The 20940-nt window shown below is 42.0% G+C and overlaps 1 protein-coding gene across 1 annotated transcript in view; it reads right to left on the bottom strand.

Moving 5' to 3' along the window:
- The window catches only part of SPRED1 (sprouty related EVH1 domain containing 1), a 75787-nt gene extending 55134 nt beyond the window's left edge, over positions 1–20653 (bottom strand). Inside the window, exon 1 of the mRNA XM_053381827.1 lies at positions 19643–20653. Coding sequence (XP_053237802.1) covers positions 19643–19674 — 32 coding nt within the window. The 5' untranslated portion in view covers positions 19675–20653. The remainder of the gene's footprint in view (positions 1–19642) is intronic.
- Positions 20654–20940: the final 287 nt, after the last annotated feature.

The raw sequence follows: 20940 nt of genomic DNA, 5'->3' as shown, positions 1-20940 counted from the left end.
TCGAACTGAATCAAGAAATGCCACTGTCCCATGATCTTTCAGAATGTACATCAAAAGGTGAGAGGTGTAAATAAACTTTGCTTTGTACCAATCAGATCCATCAGAAGATGATTTAACAAATGCACCTGTCTGGTTTATAAGTCTAAGGGGGCTATTTGAGGAATAACTGTCCACTCCAGAAAAAAGACATGTTTAGCACTTCTTCACACATGCTCCTCTGTCCACTCATCTGTTTATCTGCTATTCAGTTCCAGAGCAAAACTGGATGTCAATCCCAAAACAGGTTTACCTAAAATTAAACCCCAGCAATTTCCATATGACTTATTACCAACCAAGCCTGATGCTATTTGAGTGATAGGAAAGAGTCGTATCCTTTCAATGTACTGTTTTCCACATTATTCTTCCCTGCCAAATTAACTTGGCTGCTGCTAATGTAAAAGTAACGTAGACTTGCCACTTGTTGCACTATGAAGATAATATGCGGCACCAAGCCTAGAAGGGCCATCCCCATTGCCCAGGTTTCCCTGGCTGTGGCTTTAAACAAGCGTGAAAAATAGCCTGGCTGATCTTAACGGCTTTAAAAACTCCGGTTGGAATGTTCATTTTTACATGTTTCTATTCCTACAATATTTTGAAATATCTTCAATACAAGTCAGAAACCAAAAAGAGCATATTGTGGCACACTTCTAAGGAAATCAATATATTATATGCAAAGAGGAAGAACACACATATGCACATACGGGCCATATGACACATGATGCAGTGGCAAATGAACGCTTGCTGCTGTGTGTACGTACGTCAGGGAGCACGCCACAGTTCTCTGAAGGTGAAGCACACTTACCCCCATGTGTTCATCGTGCACATAGAGGTAACCTTTTTTTAACAGAAGCCTCTTTAGACGAGGAAACAATGTGTGAAGCAGCCTTAAGAAAGGTGAGCTACAGAAATATGTGATTCATATGTGCTACCACGTTGCCTGATTTAGCATATTCATAGAATAGCTTTGAAGCAAAGTATCAGCAGTCACTGGTGGAAAAGTCTTCTTCCCAGTGCCCTACGCTACAGTGGAACCTCTATTTGCGACCATAATCCTTTCCGGAGATCTGTCCAGAGGTCGAAACGGGTCGCTGGGAGAGACGCCATTGTGTGCAGGTGGCAATTGCCCACTTCTGCGTATGTGTGAACGGCGATTGCCCGCTTCTGCGCAAATGGCGGCAAACCCGCTGGTTACTTCCGGGTTTGCCACAGTTGCGACTGTAAGAAGAGGCGGTGGTAAGTAGAGGTTCAACTGTATTGGAATAATTAACAGATGTAAAAACCCCACCATCTTTGTATCTGCCTTCCCTCTCTAGTCTCTCACAACACACCTCTCTTAGCATGAGGGATGAGGCAGGAGTGAGAAGCATGTTTAATTCCAAAGGCATCCAACAGTTTTAAATAACCATCCCCAAGTCTGGATCACAAGGCGCAAAAACACTTCTCTGCCCACACAAGTGACATGCTTTTCCAAGGCCTGGAAAAATACATACCTCGAGCCTTAAAGATTAATCCTCCCCTCCTCTTCCTACCAAGTAACCTAAACCCTAGACTCTGCCTCTTGGCAACAGTTCCTACAAACTCAACCAGCCTCTTGCATGTCCTTCCCTTCTCAGCTGCAATGGATAGACACAATGCACTATTTCTTTGCCAGATACTGTACAACCTCTATTTTATTTTGTCTTTGCTATTTCTGTGCAAAATCAGACATAAGGAAAGCTATATTTTAATGAAGGAACTCATTAGCGTGATTCATTAAAATACAAGCTAAGCACTTTCTTAAACTGAGGCTACCTTCTGTCTACGAAAAGGAGTTTAATGTGAATGGCAAATGCGTGCACACTGCCCTTCAACTCCTCCTTGATTCCACACAACCTCTATTTCAGTCTCACTGTCTTCAGTGGCTGCAGCAAAAGGAAATAATGGAAGAACATCTATTCCATTAGCTCCACTGAGAAACCAGCTGTCTTTTGCTCTCCCCCCAAAAGTCTCCTAGCATCAGCTATTCAGACAGGCTGCAAAGTATTGGAAGAGAAGGAAAATAAGGCTATTCCATCAGGTTTACTGAGAGAGACCTCAGCTGTCACCTGGCAGCAGCCATTTCATCAGGCTGTTTCAATCCTTGCTGGTTGTAGTAAGAAACTGTAAGAACTGATTATTGTGTTTGCTTCTCTCATCCTCCCTCCCCAGTTGTCCAGTTGAAATTTTACAAATCTCCTATGATTATATTGTTTTGATATGGATTTCATGTTTGCATGAATGACATTCCATGTTTTCCACATAAATTATAGGTTCTCTCTCTTTCTCTTTTTACAGCTGAAATCATGACTACAGCCTGTTTCATGAGGGTGCACTATCAAATATTTATCCAGCCACGTACTGCAAATTACAAAAGACTAATTTGGAACAACTGTCTCTAGGCATCCCCTTTAATTGTATTAACTTGGGTATTTTTCCTGCCATTCCTTTCGTCGTTGTCTTCTGTGCTAGCATGATTTCTAAACATCACTTCTATGTATCCAGAGACAGTATCACTTTCAAGGAAAAATGGATTTGCTCAAGAAAAAGTAGAACCACACGTCCACATCCTATCCCTAATATAGGGACAAGGAGGAGGCATACACTTCTGTAACCCAATCTGATATCTCTTGGAACTGCATCTTTATTGATATCTGGTGAGCAATGCAGTTCACAATATGCTGTTTTTAAAGATACTTATTTTTTAAAAATGAAAACTGATAATGTGTGAAGCCTATTGGATGCAGTTGTAAGAAGTGAATGATGTAATCTGCAAATTCTAAACTCGGCCAGAACTGTGCACGAAACATGCTTATACACACATAAACAATCTGAGACCATTTACAGACAATTAAACATTATGGCTAGATGGATATCAATGTTTGACCTGTAGAGGTTTACTGCTTTCCCACTTTTTCAGTTTTATAATTTTATTATATATTCTCTGTTTCATACTTGGCAGAACTTGTACATAAAATTTGGGATTTCTGCCGTGTTATATAATCAATCAATGTACTCTTTAAAAAAATGTGTGCACTGGTATACTGGCTGATAATGACACAGGGAACTACTTTAAGGCTTACAGACTAAAGCTGCTTAGTTTGTATTAAATACTTCATTGAACAAATACTCACATTCTACATATTGAATGAAATAAAAATAAAATGCCTCTTATATCTGCAGGAAAGGACAACCAAAATTATCAGGGAATTGGAAAAACCTCCCTATCTGGAAAAATTACAATGTGAGACTTTTTTAGTTCAGAAAAAGGAAAGAGGGTGGACAGGATGGAGATGTGTGAAATTACACATAGTATAAAGAAAGCTGGTTTGGAAATGTTTTTTATTCCTCTATCATAATACTTGAACCCAGAGTCTTCCAATGAAGCAAAATGGCAAAAGACATTTAGGACAGCCAAAAGGAGGCACGAGAAGAGCTAAACTACAGAATTCACTACTAAAAGATGTAATAATGGCTGCCCACTTGGATAGGCTATCGTTGGCTAGCTACTACCTCCACTCTCAGTAGTATTACCTCTGGGAGCTAGTTGCTGGCGATCATGAGTGGGAGAAGGCTCCTGTCTACAGGTTGGTTGCTGTGGGAACACAATGCTGGACGAAAAAGGCATTTGGTCTGATCCAGCAGAGCTCTTCTTATGTCTGAATTTGGTTTTAATTCATTAGTATCTCTGAGACATTGTCTTAAATGAAGAAAATTTAGTGAATGGCCAAAAGTGATTGTAAATCACATTCTGCATCATTTCCTCCCACATTCTCTATTTTTCACTCAGATCTTGGGATAGGTGTGTGCTGTGCAGATGAAGAGCTCCAAGGTCATATTTCTGCTCTAAATGAATGATGCACCACACAATAACCTCTCATTTATGGCAGCAAATGTTGTGTAAAGAAGCCACTGAAATCTACACAGTTCAGAAGCATGTTATAGCTTCCTTTTATTACCCAGCTATCAGATACCCTTAGATTATGGCTAAAGTTTTTGCCCGCATTATTTGAAGAGCATGGAAACTATTGCATTAACACGACATCAAGACATAAGCCAAACAGCCAACAACACTTGCTCACTTCCATGTTCTCCTTCGTCATGGTTACCCAATGACCACAGGGTATTCTCAGGACTCTAGCATCATGACAGTTGTCAAGACACATCTGAACATTCTGAATCCACTATGGTTTGCAAGGAATAATATTTATAATAGTTAACATGTCTGGAACTGAAAGGGGCACATGACTTTTGCCCAAGCACTAACACAATTGGAGGTCTCCTTTGCTACAAATTCACTGATCACTGCAGATTGCCTATCTTGATTACAGTCCAGGAAGTTTTCTGCTAATCAATTCAGACACTTCAGCCAACGTTTGGTACATTGTAACAAAGAGCTTAGCAATTTGCAACAGAAGCAAGTGGGTGGATAGTTATTGCTGCCCTTCTCTCAGGTGAAGCACATTCCTTTATGGTGGCGGCATGCCAAGCAAGTGTTTTCTTTAGGCACTGTTACCATGCACATAGAACTTAGCATATGAGGGGCTGCATTTCGAAAAACTGTGTCAAAAAGGGGTCTCTGTGCTTGCTCAGAACACAAGTGAACCTATTATGGAAATATCTGCAGCAGACACAGCACTGGGAAATCCCTCCCATCCTTCGTTAACATCAAGGATGGCTCCAAGCTGCTCTGTAGCTGTACAGTGGTACCTCGGGTTAAGTACTTAATTTCTTCCGGAAGTCCGTTCTTAACCTGAAACTGTTCTTAACCTGAAGCACCACTTTAGCTAATGGGGCCTCCTCCTGCTGCTGCGCCACCGGAGCACGATTTCTGTTCTCATCCTGAAACAAAGTTCTTAACCCAAGGTACTATTTCTGGGTTAGCGGAGTCTGTAATCTGAAGCGTATGTAACCTGAAGCGTATGTAACCCGAGGTACACCTGTAGTCATCATTTCCTGGATTGTAAAAACAAACTGAATTATTTCAAGTACAATCCATTACCTTCCTTTTTGTAACTAATATTAGACTGTTAGACTCCACAACGTTTACCTAAAGTTTTCCCAGGAAGATGTACTCTTCCTGCACTATTTTCCACTGAATAAATACCATGTAGAATCATGAAGTTTTTTGTGTATTAGGAACTTGTTTTCTACTCTATTTGCTTGAGTGTTTTCCCATGTCACCTAGCCAGTAAGACTCCTTATGTTAACTACCGTATTTTTCGCTCTATAGGACGCACTTTTTCCCCTTCAAAAATGAAGGGGAAATGTGTGTGCGTCCTATGGAGCGAAGACACCATAGCCCCGCGGCCCTCTCCCGGATGGCAGGAGCCTCCATAGCCGCGCGTCACCTCTCCAGCTGGGAGAGCGCGCGCGGAGCTAAAGCAGCTCCCCGCGACCCTCTCCCGGCTGGAGAGGTGACGCGCGGCTATGGCAGGAGCCTCCATAGCCGCGCGTCACCTCTCCAGCCCGGAGAGCGTGCGCGGGGCTAAAGAAGCCATAGCCCCGCAACCCTCTCCCAGCTGGAGAAGTGACGCGTGACTATGGCAGCAGCCTCTCCGCTGCGCCTTTCCGCTGCTCCCTGACCTGCTCTTTGGGGCTGGTGGTGGGCTTCCCCCCGCCAGCCCCAAAGAGCAGGTCGAAAGGAACCTGAAGCCTGGAGAGCGAGAGGGGTCGGTGCGCACTGACCCCTCTAGCTCTCCAGGCTTCCAAGGTAGCCGCCTGAACGCACCTTAAACGGCACCTTGTTTTAGAGTGGGAAAACAAGAGGGGGAAAATTCTCCCACTCTCTGCGCAGCACTTCCTGCCGCTTCACTGAAGGGGCGCTGGGCAGAGAGCGGCAGAATTTTTTCCCTTGTTCTCCCCCCTCTAAAACAAGGTGCGTCCTATTGTCCGGTGCGTCCTATGGTGCGAAAAATACGGTACACATAGTGGCAGGAATACGTATGTGCATTGTGTTTGCATGCATATACTGTGAGGGTTTGTTTGCACATTTAACATGCTTCCTAAATTCCCCCCTTAAAAAACCCCACACAAAAATGCCTTCACATGGCACACATCTGAGGTCAGAGGCCAACTCTTCCAGAATTATTTGCCCTTTGCAAATGTTATTACAGCACACATACTCAGAATGTACATTTATATTGAGTTTATATTCCTCTGCATTCTGGAGAACTTGGAAGAGGACCAGAAGGAAGCTTTTGGCTGCAGTCAAAATTTGATTTAAGATTCTTTTTTTTTTTTTTTTTTTTTTGCTGTGCACTGGTAAACAATACATTATGTACGGTGTGTCTCCCTAACCAAGGCATATGCATAGACCTTTTGAATCTAAAAGTTCCATATTGAGTGGTTTGGCAGGAAGCCCTCCATTCCTTGTCCCTTGCCTGTTAATATATATATATATATATATATATCTTTTAAAAAATGAGCTCAGACAACACAGCTCTACTATAAGAACAGGGAAGTTAAACCTTGCTGTTCATGCTGTCCACCCTTCAGCCATCAGTGTTAGCTAGGTTGAAGGGACAGCTGTTTAGCAATGCAATGGTAAGGACAATTCCATGAGTTTAAAACATCTGCATCTTTTTAACTGGCAAATGACTCATAGGGATTGGAATTTGAAAAAAGGCTTGATAGAACATAACTTCTCTGTCTCAAAAGAACATCAGGTATAAGATATGTTGAGCACATAATCATGAAAAATATCATCCTATGTAAAGCACAAGCAGAAAGGGGAATGATACAGCTGCCTTAGTTCACTTTTTCATATTTGCAAAAAGGATACTACAAATATTGTCAGCTCTGCAGCATTTAACCAGCTGCTTGAGCTTTTTTTTGTATTAAGCAGCAGTATGCAACACTGTACTATGCATGGACAATAAGTCATCAAGTTCCAGTTCCAAAAACAAATGTGAGTCTTACTAGCATGTTTTTGCACGAGGTAGCTTGGAATATAGTGCTGTTACCCAAACTGTTTTTTTAATTTAAAAAATGTGTAAAGTTTTGACATGTGGCAAAATGAATTATTAAACTGTTAAATTAAAACTGTTAAATTAAAAACTGAAAATACTGTTGTTATGCTCCTACCAGTGTTTTATTGTTGACCAGAAAATTGAGCACAATAACCAATTTTGATAACTAAAAAAAAATTTACATTATTAATTTCTATTATTGTAAGCATTTTAGGAATCACCCTGAAGAACCTCTAAGTCTAAGAAATGTCTAAGAAATGTAAGGTAAGGTAAAGGACCCCTGGATGGTTAAGTCCAGTCAAAGACGACTTTGAGGTGCAGTGCTCATCTCACTTTTCAAGCCAAGGGAGCCGGCGTTTGTCCACAGACAGCTTTCCGGGTCATGTGGCCAGCATGATTAAGCCGCTTCTGGAGTAATGGAACACTTGACAGAAACCAGAGCGCACGGAAACGCCTTTACCTTCCCGCCGCAGTGATACCTATTTATCTACTTGCACTGATGTGCTTTAGAACTCCTAGGTTGACAGAAGCTGGGACACAGCAACAGGAGCCCACTCCATCGCATGGATTTGAACATACGACCTTCTGATCAGCAATCCCAAGAGGTTCAGTGGTTTAGACTACAGCACCACCCATGTCCTTCTAAGAAATGTGGCTTAAATCATAATATATAAGGGGGGGGGGGAATAAGGAAAACTCTTTATCTTACCACTTTAAAAAGTTTTATATGAAAAATAAAAGATTGGTATGACAACAGTGTAAGACTCCTTTTTGAAAAGTATCACTATTTCCTGCATGAAAAGTTGTTTTGAAAGCATAAAAACGAAGTTAAAACTTCATGACCATTTTGAGTTTCTTTTTCTAGTGCAGTAAAACAACCTAATTTAAAAACCACAATGTCATATCAATTTCACAAAAAGTTTGACTTTATCTTTTAATAATGAGCTTTATTTAGCACCAAAAATAGTGGTTTTAATTAGTAGTACAAATGTATCAAGTATCAAAATGCATCCAAAGAGTAGTAGTACAGTATTTATTTATTTACATTACATTACATAACAGTTGTCATATATAAAACACCACTGCATTGCTAATTATAATTCTAAATTTTTATTTCTAATTTCAAAAACCGTTTATCGTTAACTCTTCACTCATGCATCTACACACTTGATCTTAGCCAAAAGGCCGAGAAGCGATGCATGCATCTAAAACATGGACTTGTAATTAATTTTGTGTGCTGCTTGCCTTGTGGCATCATTAGCATTTTTGTTAATGATAATTTCTAGAGCTGGTACCAAAATCGCTGTGCTTCAAAGCCACGTCATAATATTAACACAACCATAACATTAATTAATAATAGGGCACAACTTAATGGAAATGGTGCATTCACATAAATAACAATGCAAAGTCCATACAGTACACAGCAGTAGAGCAGAGTTTGGACAGAGGTTTGCTCTGTAGCTTCAAATACACAGCATGCTGCATAATTCACATGAAAAGCCAGGGTAAAATATCACCCACGCCACACTGTTCCAGTGAAACTGGTATGGCAGCGGCAGCATAAACAAAGGCAGAAAGTGTTCAGCCACAAAGCAGACAAATATTCAACAGGAACTACCATCACCCAACATGTGCAATGAATGCTGGGAGATGCAGCAGCAGAGGAAATTGACTTAACACCCCCCCCCCACACACAATGATTGATTCATGCCTGGAGGAAACAAAGCAGGATTATACACAGATAAACAGTTTTCGTTCCCAAACTTCTGATTGTATTTCTGCATGGATGGCAAACACATGAAGGCAACTCAAAACCTCATGGAAAAAACTTAAATGTTTGTTATAGTCCTTGTATTGGCTATGGCTTAGGGCAGGGGTCAGCAAACCTTTTCAGCAGGGGGCCGGTCCACTGTCCCTCAGACCTTATGGGGGGGCAGACTATATTTTTTGGGGGGGGGATGGGGAATGAATGCATTTCTATGCCCCACAAATAACCCAGAGGTGCATTTTAAATAAAAGCACACTGTCTACTCATGTAAAAACACCAGGCAGGCCCCACAAATAACCCAGAGATGCATTTTAAATAAAAGGACATTCTACTCATGTAAAAACACACTGATTCCCGGACCATCTGCGGGTTGGATTTAGAAGGCGGTTGGGCCGGATCCGGCCCCCGGGCCTTAGTTTGCCTACCCATGGCTTAGGGGGCTCTTGTTGCCAGAAATATGTTGTTGGTGTTGCAGAAATTTAGTAAGACTCTGGACAAACACACAGTCCAACGATTAGGAACAAGGGTTTTGGCAGTTACCTTTTCAGAGTTTCTATTTTTAACATTCTGCAATCCGCTGAGGCCTTAAAATTGGAAAGGATTTAAAAATACTTTAAAGACATTCTCTTGCTATTACTAAATTTAGCATTTTTGTAACCATTTCAATGTTCAAGTGCTCACTCCCTTAAAAATTGTCTCATTCATCTCACCAATACTGTGGCAATTCCATTGAAAGCAGGGGGGGTGTCATTTGGGCATGGAAGACTGCATCTTGTACACAACCGTTCTCATGGATAAGACAGGGAACTGACCACCATCCATTTCCACACACTAATATCAGTGCAAAATCTGTACCAGCTCATGTGAAAAAGCAAACCATTATCCAATCCCATTCCACAACTATTAGACAGTGCATTTTTAATGTATGGGTCTCTCTCAACTGCTCCTGAAAAGATCAGGAACATTACTGTGTGCCTTACTTCCACCTCTTTCCCACTTTAGAGGTAATTTCCCTGCCTGATCTCCAGAGTAATCAAGCAGCATGCCAAATCTTGGTTAAGAGTGAACCGTAGCTAGCCTTATACATAGTTAACACTGGTGCAAAGGGAGAACCCATTTTCAAAGAGAGAGGAAGAGGAAAGATTTTATTAAATAAAGCATGAAACATTTTGTGAATTGATAGTTCTCATGATGAAAAACATTGTGAGATGTGCCACAAACACATGCACAAAATGTAACTGCAACACAACTTTTGACAGCTGTGTGTGTTGTGTGACTGTGTGTGTTGTGTGCTGCTTTCTTGCGATAAAGCACGTTACCTGTTGCATAACATGTTTGGGGTTTTTTTTTAGAAAGGAGGAAAAGCAGTTATTCTGCAGCAATCCCCTATCTCAGTTATTTGCCATCTGCAAACTCTCCAACCACAGCAATATCAATTAGCATATCAGAGGACTGCACAGACTGTATAAATCCAATTCCATCTAAAATAGTTTTCGTTGGTAAGCAGCTTTTATGGGCAACTTGTTTTTCAGTGCCCCAGGCAAATGCTTAGCTGAACTTATTTTTGCAAAGCCTCCATTACCTGACATTGGCTTGTTAACTATGCAGACATTTTCCTATTACCATAGCAACATTGCAAGAGCACTAAAAAGGTATGTGTGCTTAGTTTCCAAATAGATGTTCAAAGCCTTGATAGTAAGGTAACAAATGATAAATTTTCAGTTTGAGTAGTTTAACCAATACAAAGCAAATAATCTAATTTGCGTTATGTTCAACTTTTAAAGACTCACCCTTTCCCCTATAAATGAAGTTCATATGCAAGGGCAGTAGAGGTCAAATTATTAATATATTTCACCTCACTAACAGTACAGGGTTTGTTTTAAAGTGTGAAGTACGTGGAGTTCCTCTCAGTTTCTACAGTACTTATCGTAACTGTGCTCAGTAACATAACATCTACAAAATACAATCAAAATATACACTAAAACTCATATAGTACAGAAGCCGAAACGAGAAAAAGGGTATAACCTGGTCACAAGAAAGCTAAAATAACCTAAGGGGATAAAACATGTCCCAGCCACCAAAAACAAAACAAATCCTAAAGATTACAATATTAATATCAACATTAAAATGATGTTAAAAGGATTAAGATGGAATTAAAAGGCCTCGGACAATAGAAGGGTCTTTGCCTGACAATGTAAATACATTAGTGAAGGGAGAAGATGTTGGGGGGAATGGTCCATAACTGAGTAGGGCTTGTTCTGCCTCCACACCCTCAAAACATCAGATGGATAAGGAATCATTAATCTGATATTTTGGTTCTCCTACCCTCTTAAAAGCCACAAGTTAAAGATGCATCATTTCATCAATAATGGGAACAATCCTGCAAGAGTTAAGCACCTTTTCATGCAGTATGCTATGAAATACAGTGATGGTCACTGTACTGGATAGCTTTACATTAGGAATAGGCAAATTGATGAAAGATAAGTCTATCACTGGCTAGCCATGGTGGGTATGTTCTAGCATCTAGCTCCACTGTCAGGAGCATTGTGCCTCTCAATGCCAGTGCTGGAAATCACAAGCAGGGAGAGTGCTGTTGCTTGTGGGCTTCCCACAGGCATCTGGTTGGTCTCTTTGAGAACAGGATATTGGACTAGAGGGGCCTTTGCCCTGATCCGGCAAGGCTCATCTTTTGTACTTGAGGATGTTTACCCCTGTTTTGCATGCTTTCAAAGAACACACGTCTGTGCACGCACAGGCTGTTTTCACACCCGGAAAAGGGCAGAACGGGGGCAGGGGACGGAGTGGGAATGGGGTGTAACGGGTGTGTTTATGCACGCTCTGCCGACATGTGTGATGGCTCAGAATGCAACCCCTGCTCAAAACCAAGGTTGCTTGTACGTAAGACAAGAGCAGCAATTGCAAGTCGCAAATACAGTGGTACCTCTGGATACGCACACCTCTGGTTGCGTATCCTGCAGGATGCGAACGTGGCAAACCCGGAAGTATTTTTCCGGGTTTCGCCGCATGCACATGCACAGAAGTGGTCCCTCTGGTTGCGGAAACCTCGGGATCCGACTGGAGCTCCGGAATGGATCCTGTCCACAACCGGAGGTACCACTGTAGTTTCAAAGAAAGCCCACAAAAGCCTAAAGATGACATAAACTAATTTGCAACATACACACACACTCAGTTTTCACCAGCGGCCATAACACAAGCATCAACTTCTACTGACCCTGCAAATAAATTGGGTGGTGGTACCCGGAAAGGTACAGGGAATCCACAAAGGGCCATAGCATACCATCTGCAGCAATAGCTATGCTGTAGATCTCTCCATATTATAGTTGGCTAACTATATAAAATGAGATAGGGCTAGATTTAGATGCAATACCTAAATAAGGTTTCGTGCTATGTTTGAGCCCAAGCCTTCTTACAAACTGTGATTTGAGGAATGATGCAGCCTAACATCATTAATAAAAATAATAAAAACAAACCAGAGCAGTGCATACTAGACTGACAGATTTGCTTTCCAAATGGAAAATTAATTTTAGCACAGGGTTCCAGCAAGCCTGCTGACACAGCTAAAGAAGTATTAGAAGGCCAATAAATTGTGACTACTGCCTATCATATTGATCAGTGACAGGTTTAGAGTACAAGCACAAGGGCCAACAACATAAGCCCCCTGACATTGACAGCACTGTAATCTTACTCGCTCCCATCTTGCTAATATTTTTGTCAGTGCCCTCCTTTAAATATAGAAGCCTGCAACCAAAATTAACTTCATAATTAATTAATGTCATAAAAAACTAACTCCATAATTAATCTATATAATTATCTATATGTACACATTATCAGTTTAACATGCGGCTAGGTCAAGTCCCCCCCCCCCTTTCCATTCGGATCAAAGCTGGTTTTGGGGGGAAGGCATCAAGTGCAGTACAGTGGTACCTCCAGTTGCGGATGGGATCTGTTCCGGAGCTCCGGTTGGATCCCGAGGTTTCCACAACCGGAGGTGCCTGTTCTGCACACACGTGCGGCACGATAGAGTGCTTCTGAGCATGTGGTGAAACCCGGAAATATACTTCCAGGTTTGCTGCATGTGTATCCTGAAGGATACATAACAAGAGGAGCACATAAGTAGAAGTACCACTGTATTTCTTTAAAAAGAGAAAGGGCACAGGAAGGATCTGGATGCAGAATAATTGAAAATGTGTACATAGTCCAACATAAGTAAAAAAAATTCCAACTCACAAAATACAGCCTTTATATTTACAGACCATTAACTCATAAAGAAAAAAGCAAGAAAGGAACATCAAGTCATTTATTCACCAAAACATTGTACCACTGGTAGCTTTAGTATACAGTTTTATTTAAACCAAAGCAGAAAGGTTTTTAGATATTTAACTACACTTTTTTATTCTATAAACAACAAATTGGAAGTACAAATGAAAGAACCGTGCAGGTAATATTACCATTAGCTGTTGCCCTATCAGCTGATTAACATATCCACTGAACCGGACTTCCTTAATTCCTCCTAATGGGCCAGAATTTTTTTTTAACACTTTGGTTTATTCAAACCAATCCCAAAACATTTTAAAGCTTTAGTCATTTTATTAGTTGACATCTGTCCAACATATTATATTGACGGCAATGTGAAAGAAAGAAAGAAAGAAAGAAAGAAAGAAAACACATTTGTTTCTTACATTATGTCCTGTGATTACTCTAAGAAGCTCCGAGCAACATACTTGGCTTTCCCCCACTCCCACTGTAAGCTAAGCACTCCTGGGTAGACAGGTAGGACCAGTCACTGTCCCTAATCTAAAAGCACCCCATGAGATTGACAGCTTGGAGTGCAAACCCTACACATATTCAAATGGAAAGAATTCTATGTTGGGTTATTTAGAATTGTATAGAGGATAGTGGGGAAGTTAGATTGCCCTGTTCTTGCTGCCAAGTCCTCATAGCATCCTTCTGCATAATCACAGTTCTAAACGGTACAGGAAGCCTCAACAGGTACAGAAGTCAGTGTTAGAAACTCATACGCTAGGTGCCAAACAGCTCCTTAAACCATGGTATCAATCACCAAAATGGAATGTCTAGTTGCCATTTTGGGGCCAGACAGCTCATTAGTTGTATTTTTCCATACGACTTTTTGGTTCCTGAAATTTGTGCAGATAAAATATCACGGACAGAATTCTACAGGTTGTGTCATTAGTGTGTAAAAACAGGAAAGGTCCAAGGATCCCCAGGCGTGAACCTCCAGATGGTGCAGACATGATATGCCATCCTGGTGCCTGGGCATCTTCACTGGGTGGCAATAGGCAGACACCCAAGTGTAAAATGCGGCTGGTGCCTGGCAAATTTTGAAGCTCACTCTCCCAACACAAGAATAGCTGGGCCAGACATGGGGATGCAATGGAGGGGGGCAAGGCTAGATGGCACATGCCTGCTCTCCTCACACAATTCTTCTCACATGGAGGAACTGAGCGCCCAAGCTGGGCTTAAGTTCCACAATGTTGAACAGAGCTTACTTGTTTGCAAGTTTGCTGACTGCAGCTTTAATGGTAATTTAAATGCTATTGTGGAAATCTTAACACAAATATGTCACACCACAAAGATTTTATGGGTTACAGGGAAACAACTTGAGGAAAATATTGTATCTGCTCAGAAAATGGGAACCAAACAGTCATAAGGATAGGGATGTGGAGGAAAAGGCAAATAAATTGTGTAAGGATTCCTCTTCACCTTCACACACCCCATGCCCTTCTAAGGTCTGCTTTGAATGATTCATGTGTGTATTTATTTAACCACCTATGTGGTAGGGAACCATGACTGGATTATTGGTCAGTACCTGATGTTTAGTAACCATAGGCACTCCTAGAATATAGTGCTATTTTAAAAAAACTGAGTTCTTATGCATCCATGTCAAATTTGTAGGCCACTGGGTGTCTGAGTTCCTTCTATCTCCAGACAGTTCCACAACCTGGTGCAAGAAATTGCAACAGCAGCTAGTAACATCTACAGAGCATGCACACACTCCAAACACTGGACAATTACTTTAAAGTCATGCAATGCTTCAATCTGCTTATATCTGCAATTTAAGAATGTTCACTTCTATGCTAGATCACCACGATACTGCACAGTACTATGTGCACTTAAGCCTCACTGAAATCCAGTGGCCTGTCTTGCCTTTTTTCAGTCAACCCAGTGATAATTTTTAACCCCTTCTACAATTCGTTTTTCTGTGTCCTTTTTCTCTAGATACCATTTCCCCACTTATCCTCTCCTAATGAATTATTCCTCTGTTTGCAATTTTGCATTTGCAATTCACTGGGGAAAGCTCTTTTGACAAAGCATTGTGCTCCTCATCCTGCATTACTTGCAGAAAAAATAACTTAGCTGTCATGCAACTCCTTCTGTACATCAATAAAAAGAGATCCAACGGACACAATTAAAATACTTTCATTATGGAATTTTTATCTATCATGAAAACTTCTTGCAGATATTGTTAGTAAGTACAAACACTGACACACACATTCTATACATGATGCAAACAAAAGGTGCATATCTCTCTCTCTCTCTCTGTGTATATATATTTGTGTGTGTGTGTGTGTGTGTGTGTGTGTGTGACATTAAAGGATGTCTCCATATTGAATTAGAATCAATGCTTTTGCATGGTAGATTTTTAAGCAGTCTTAAGAAAAGGACAATCACGGGTATGCCTTTGAATGTGGCATCACAATCCCCCCCCCCAAATGTACAACATGCATTTTTATTTTTTTGTTACAAGAAAAACTGGAACATAATAGCAAGAAGACAGCTTACTGGGCATTCAACGGCATGCGAATATGGCCTATAAAAGCTAAACTAGTCCCAAATAAACTACTGTAGAAGCAGGATTCAAAAAGGACTCCTGGTTGCAAGTCACTGAATTGCATGATTTACCATCAGAGCCTCAGATTTGCATACCTCCTCTCTCATTCCTCTAACAAGCATCCAACACAGGATTTTGGACCTTGCATTACAGAACTTGCCTTCCTGGCAGGTTTCATCTTGCAGGGTCAGGGAGCAACCTTACAATCAAATGTAGACAGGGTCTGTCTGTCCACTAGTTGCTTTCTACCCAAGAGAGTGGCCAAGGCCTGGAACCAGGGTAGAATCCCAAGCACCAAGTAATAACCTCTGAACAGTTTCCATGAATGATTGGGGGGAGAGAGAACCATAGAGTTTCATTCTCTCAAGCAGTGGTCTATGGAGACAATATTTTGGTATCATAATGTTTGCATGAATATTACTTTTAGCATATAGGGAACCACCATTACCTCCATTTATTTATTTTACTCAGGGGGCATTTTCTGTGTGATTCCCTTTGAAATGGCATGCTTAATAAGGGATCTGAACAAAACTATATACACATATGTTACAGTAAGGCCACATGTCAACTTATCAAGCACACTTCAGATCTGCAATCCAATGCATATAGTTACTTTCCCTAAAATGGAATTCAACAATGTTCAAAAAATTTAAAGCCCTGACCTATTGAACTGAAACCTAGTATCTTTCTTTTAAAATGCAAATGAACATGACAAAACACAGTGTCAGGTCACTTTAGAAGCAAAAATATCCAACATTTATTTGCAACTGCAATTGTGGACAGATATCAGACTACTTTCTAATTAATGAAGTGATTAGTCACCAATATACAACTTGCCATAGTAATTTGGCCCATCCAGCAAGCAACTGAAAAAGTACAACTGCAGAAGACTTGGGAAATATGTATCTTAAAAACAAAACAAAAAAAAGCATGCTAGAGAAAGATGAGCTAAACAAGATTTATATAATGCATGGTATTGTGAAACCATAAACACTTTTTCTGACAGCATACCAGGCTAACACAAACTGGTGATGTTTGTTGTTAAAAACTCCCGGAAAATTGAGTTGTGCAGGTGCAATAAGAAAATCTAACCAACGTACTGCTTTCAAAAGAGAAAAATACAATTAACAACGGTCTTGTAATATCAATGGTTGTATGCTGAACACTGCGAGTTGCTTTTTGCATCTACAGTCAGACACACATAACACAGTTAAGGCCTAACTAACTGTACTCAGTATGGACAATATACTACACAATTCATTAGAATGCAAGGAACTTTTCAAAGTGAAAACTGCGTGAACTGATCCAAACTAGAATTATTGGTTGCCATATTTAAGCATGGATGATTGTAGCCGCAGCCGCAGCAGAAGTGTACTGTATTTTCCACTATACCAAGTTCATAAAATCAACTTTTAAAAAACCCTACGCTAATCCACACAAAGCATAGAAGATCACTTCAGTTCCAAGAAGAGAAATTCAAAATGTGACTGGAGAGCCTGATGAGAACACAAGGAAGGAAAAATCGGTATGAATATGTAGATATGTTCTAGCATTTTCTTCAGTTATGAAATTCCTGTATGATGGCGATACAAAAGACGAATCGAAGAGATGATGAATACAATTCAAACTGACAAACACATTTTACGTTATAATCAAATGTTCTGAAGGTGTTTTTGCATCCTAACTATTGAAGAAAACATTTTCTCTTAATTAAATAAATATTCTATGTTGTCGAAAAAGCATAATCAATTGGTCTTTGTTCAAATATTTATGCTAAAGTGTCATAGAATCATGGGGTGACACAGAAATACATGCACCAAGTGGCACACAGAAATATATGCATTAACAAAGGGCTCTTCCCCAGCAATCACATTCAGGCAGCTTTTGTGACTAATCTTGAGAATGTATTTCAAATTTTTTTTCATTTGACTGGCTTTAAAATGCTTAATGAAAGTTGACTACATAAAAGCCCTTTTATTGTAAAATGCAATATCTAATTAATTATCTTATTAACTTTTCTTCAATTAAAATACAGGGGCTGATTACGGTGTGGATATCAACCAGCAAGGTCTGCAAAACTGCACAAGTAAACAGGGTGAAACATTTTGCTGCTGCTTCAGTTATAGCAGTGTTTACGTCTTAAGCCACTTTCACATAATCTTGTATTGTTTTAGAAATACTGGCAGTTTCTGATGTGCCACATTAAAAAAAGGAAGCTAGCTGCTAGAAGATTCTATCCTCCACCAGCCCAAAGATCCCTTAGTGACACTACAGCAGTCCTCAGATTATGGCCTCGATTTTTTTCCTTTAAAAGCACACTTCTTTTCATATTCTGGCAAGCAATGTGGTGCTTCTGCAGATACCCTGACACAAATCTGTGCCTTTCTTTTAGAAAAACAGGTCTAATGTGAAAGTGGATCCATGTAGACACAGTGTACTGCACTGTGAATGGCCAGCCAGGTATTTTATGAATGGAGAGGATCACGTGCTCCCAGCACTTCCCCGAGCCGATATTTCCCACATAACAGTGTCAACAAGCAGAGAACAGTATTTTTCGAGACGAAAACCCAGAAAACCCTAAACCTCGAACATACTAGGCTCTTTCTACCTTCATGAAAATTTCCCATTTCTTGCAAGCCAAGTTCAGTCGAAATGTCGAAGGTGGCACAGGTCTAATTATTATTTTTTATGAATGAAGACTGTGGTATGCAAATTAGAGCGATTCACAAAAAAGAAAATATGGCGGCCGCTTCCCTCTCGGTTCCACGGGCACTGCAGCACTTCATCTTCCCAAGTAGCTCAATGCAATGTTTTGTAATTGTTCCTGTTACAGTTCAGGATTTGTCCTTGTTATATTATGTGATTCTGGCTTAAGAGTAAAGCCATTCATTAAAAAAGAAGAAGCAGAAGCAGAAGCCTGTTCCTTTACCGATCCATCTTAAGGAACTAAGGTTTTATATGGAGGAATGTATGCAATTGACAAGTGTTCCCTTCTCCACCAAAAACCAGTATTTCCTCCTACAATTCAAATTACTTGCTACAGGCACTGAAAAAATAATTACCGTGTGATAATTCTGCCAGAAGGATGCTTTTGCACTATAATTGAGCCACAACTATTGCAAAGTATGTTTGAGAAAATGACTAATTCGCAACTCATTCTTGCAGAAAAGAACAACCATTGACAGGGCAGGATGCAGGAGTCACAGGCAGCGTCAACATTTTTCATTCTTTAGAAGAAATGGGAAAGTTCAGGATTGTTGACATGACTACCCTGTTTCAGAAATTATATATTTCCTAGCAATTTTGAAGGCTACATCCTTACAGATGTAAAAAAGAAAACATAAGCCCCCTATAGATTTCATCCAAGCCAAGCATGTTAAATATATTAATATCTTGCACTTCATATATATAAATATCTTCATTCTATTCCCCATTTAAAGAAGGGGGAAGAGTCCTAACAGCTCGTTAAAATGTATATATAAAGCTTTGGGGAAAGGTTTAACACTGTATTTACACTGACTCATCCAATTAAAATTCAGGAACAGTTTCCCTCGGGATGAAGCTCCCACTCGCTACTTTCTATAGGAAACATGCAAACGAAAATAGACTTCTTTTTCCCCCACAAAACGTTGCACGTAGGCCACTGGAAGTTGAGGGGCGAGGGGGGTGGCGGGAGGGAAGGAGGGAGACGGAGGGTCCATTTCCCCAACACACATAGCTAGGCAATTTTTTCACCATATCCTGGGTCTGCCATGACTTTTCCAAATTACCAAAACAGTCAGATTCGGGGGGTGGGGGGTGTTTACATATGCAGAGAGACACACACATCAATCAGCACGTTTAAAACATATCCAGCTATGTAAGGAGCCCGAAGAGAGCAGGTCAATGAACGGAGGTGGCGGGGTAGGGGCGGGTGGGGAGAGAGAAACGCCAAGCCGAAGAGACCCCCCCGCCCCGAAGAAAAGCCGAGAAACTTACTCGTTGTTAGAATTCGCCGTCTCTTCGCTCATTTTTTCCTCACCGTGATCCGATCCGGAGATGGAGCAGCACCGACGCAGCCAGGGCGCAGCAGGAGCTCACCAGAAACCTCACCATTGTTAAACCCCACCGATGCCCCCACTGCACACCCTTCCTCCAGAATGGCCTCAATCCTTGAGATGGGTCCCCTCCGAAAGCAGCAGCAGCAGCAGCCTTCCCCGCCTCTTCTTCGCACGGAAACGGAGGGATCCTGTTCGGCCGAGAGTTGGGACCGATTTCTGATTTGGCGGCGGCGGCAATCGAAGCTCTTTCTGGTCTTTTTCACGGGGAACCGGGCGGCTGTTGGCGCCTCAGCTGCAAGCGAGGCTCCCTAGCCGTGTCCTTGTGCCGCATCGGCACCAGGAGCCCACATCTCCCGCTGCTGCAGCGGCAGCAGCTCCTCCTCAAGCCTGGCCTCCTGGCTTCCTTGCTTCGCCCCCCTCCCCTCGTCCCCACGAGCAGGTCCCCCCGCTCCCCGCCGCGTCCCTTCCTCGCTGCCAAACCCCCGGGGCAGGACGGAAAAGCACCGCGGCAGAAATTCCTCCGGACGCCCGCAGCAGCAGCAGCGTCTGCAAACCCGATTTTTACAAAAAAGGAAGGGGGGGGAAGCAGGCGGCTCAAGTCCGACTACCCCGCCAACAAGCAGAGGCAGCACTGAGGGAAACTAATTCAGCCCCAGGCAGGCGAAAAGGAGAGGGAGGGAAAGAGGGAGGAAGAGGAGGAGGAGGAGGAGGAAAGGAGAAGGAGGGGGGAGTTTGAAAGCAGCCCGGAGGTTAGAAAAGGGGAGGGGAGGATGCGTCACGGCTGGTGGCGCTGGAGGAGGAGGAGGAGGACGAAAGAGGAGAAGTAGGAAGAGCTCGTTCTCCTCCTCCGCCACCAGCCCTGGCACCCCGCCCTCTCCCCAACCGAGAAGGCGAGCAAGTTCAGCAGCTCCCCAGGCCCACCCGGAGCAGCGACAGCCCCCGATCCTCTCTCTCTCTGCGCCCCCCCTCCTCTGACTGGAAAACTGGGCGGAAGCGTTGACTTCACGCTCCTTCCGCCGCCAACTCTCCGAGACTACGGACGGGGAAGGAGACCCCGGGCACTTGGGAAGCGCCTCCGTCCGAAGGAGCCGCCGAAGGGCGCAGAACTTTTTTTTTTTTTGCCACGGGGCTGGGGAAGGGCGGAGAAGCGCCCCCCCCACACACATAGGCGGGCTACGTCGCCTTCCCTCTTTGCACGCGGCTGGAGCCCCGAGCCCCCTCACTCGGAGGAACACG

This window comes from Podarcis raffonei, chromosome 1 (genome assembly GCF_027172205.1).
Source record: "Podarcis raffonei isolate rPodRaf1 chromosome 1, rPodRaf1.pri, whole genome shotgun sequence".
In the NCBI taxonomy this organism is placed as follows: Eukaryota; Metazoa; Chordata; class Lepidosauria; order Squamata; family Lacertidae; genus Podarcis; species Podarcis raffonei.
This window is presented reverse-complemented; position numbering and strand designations above follow the sequence as displayed.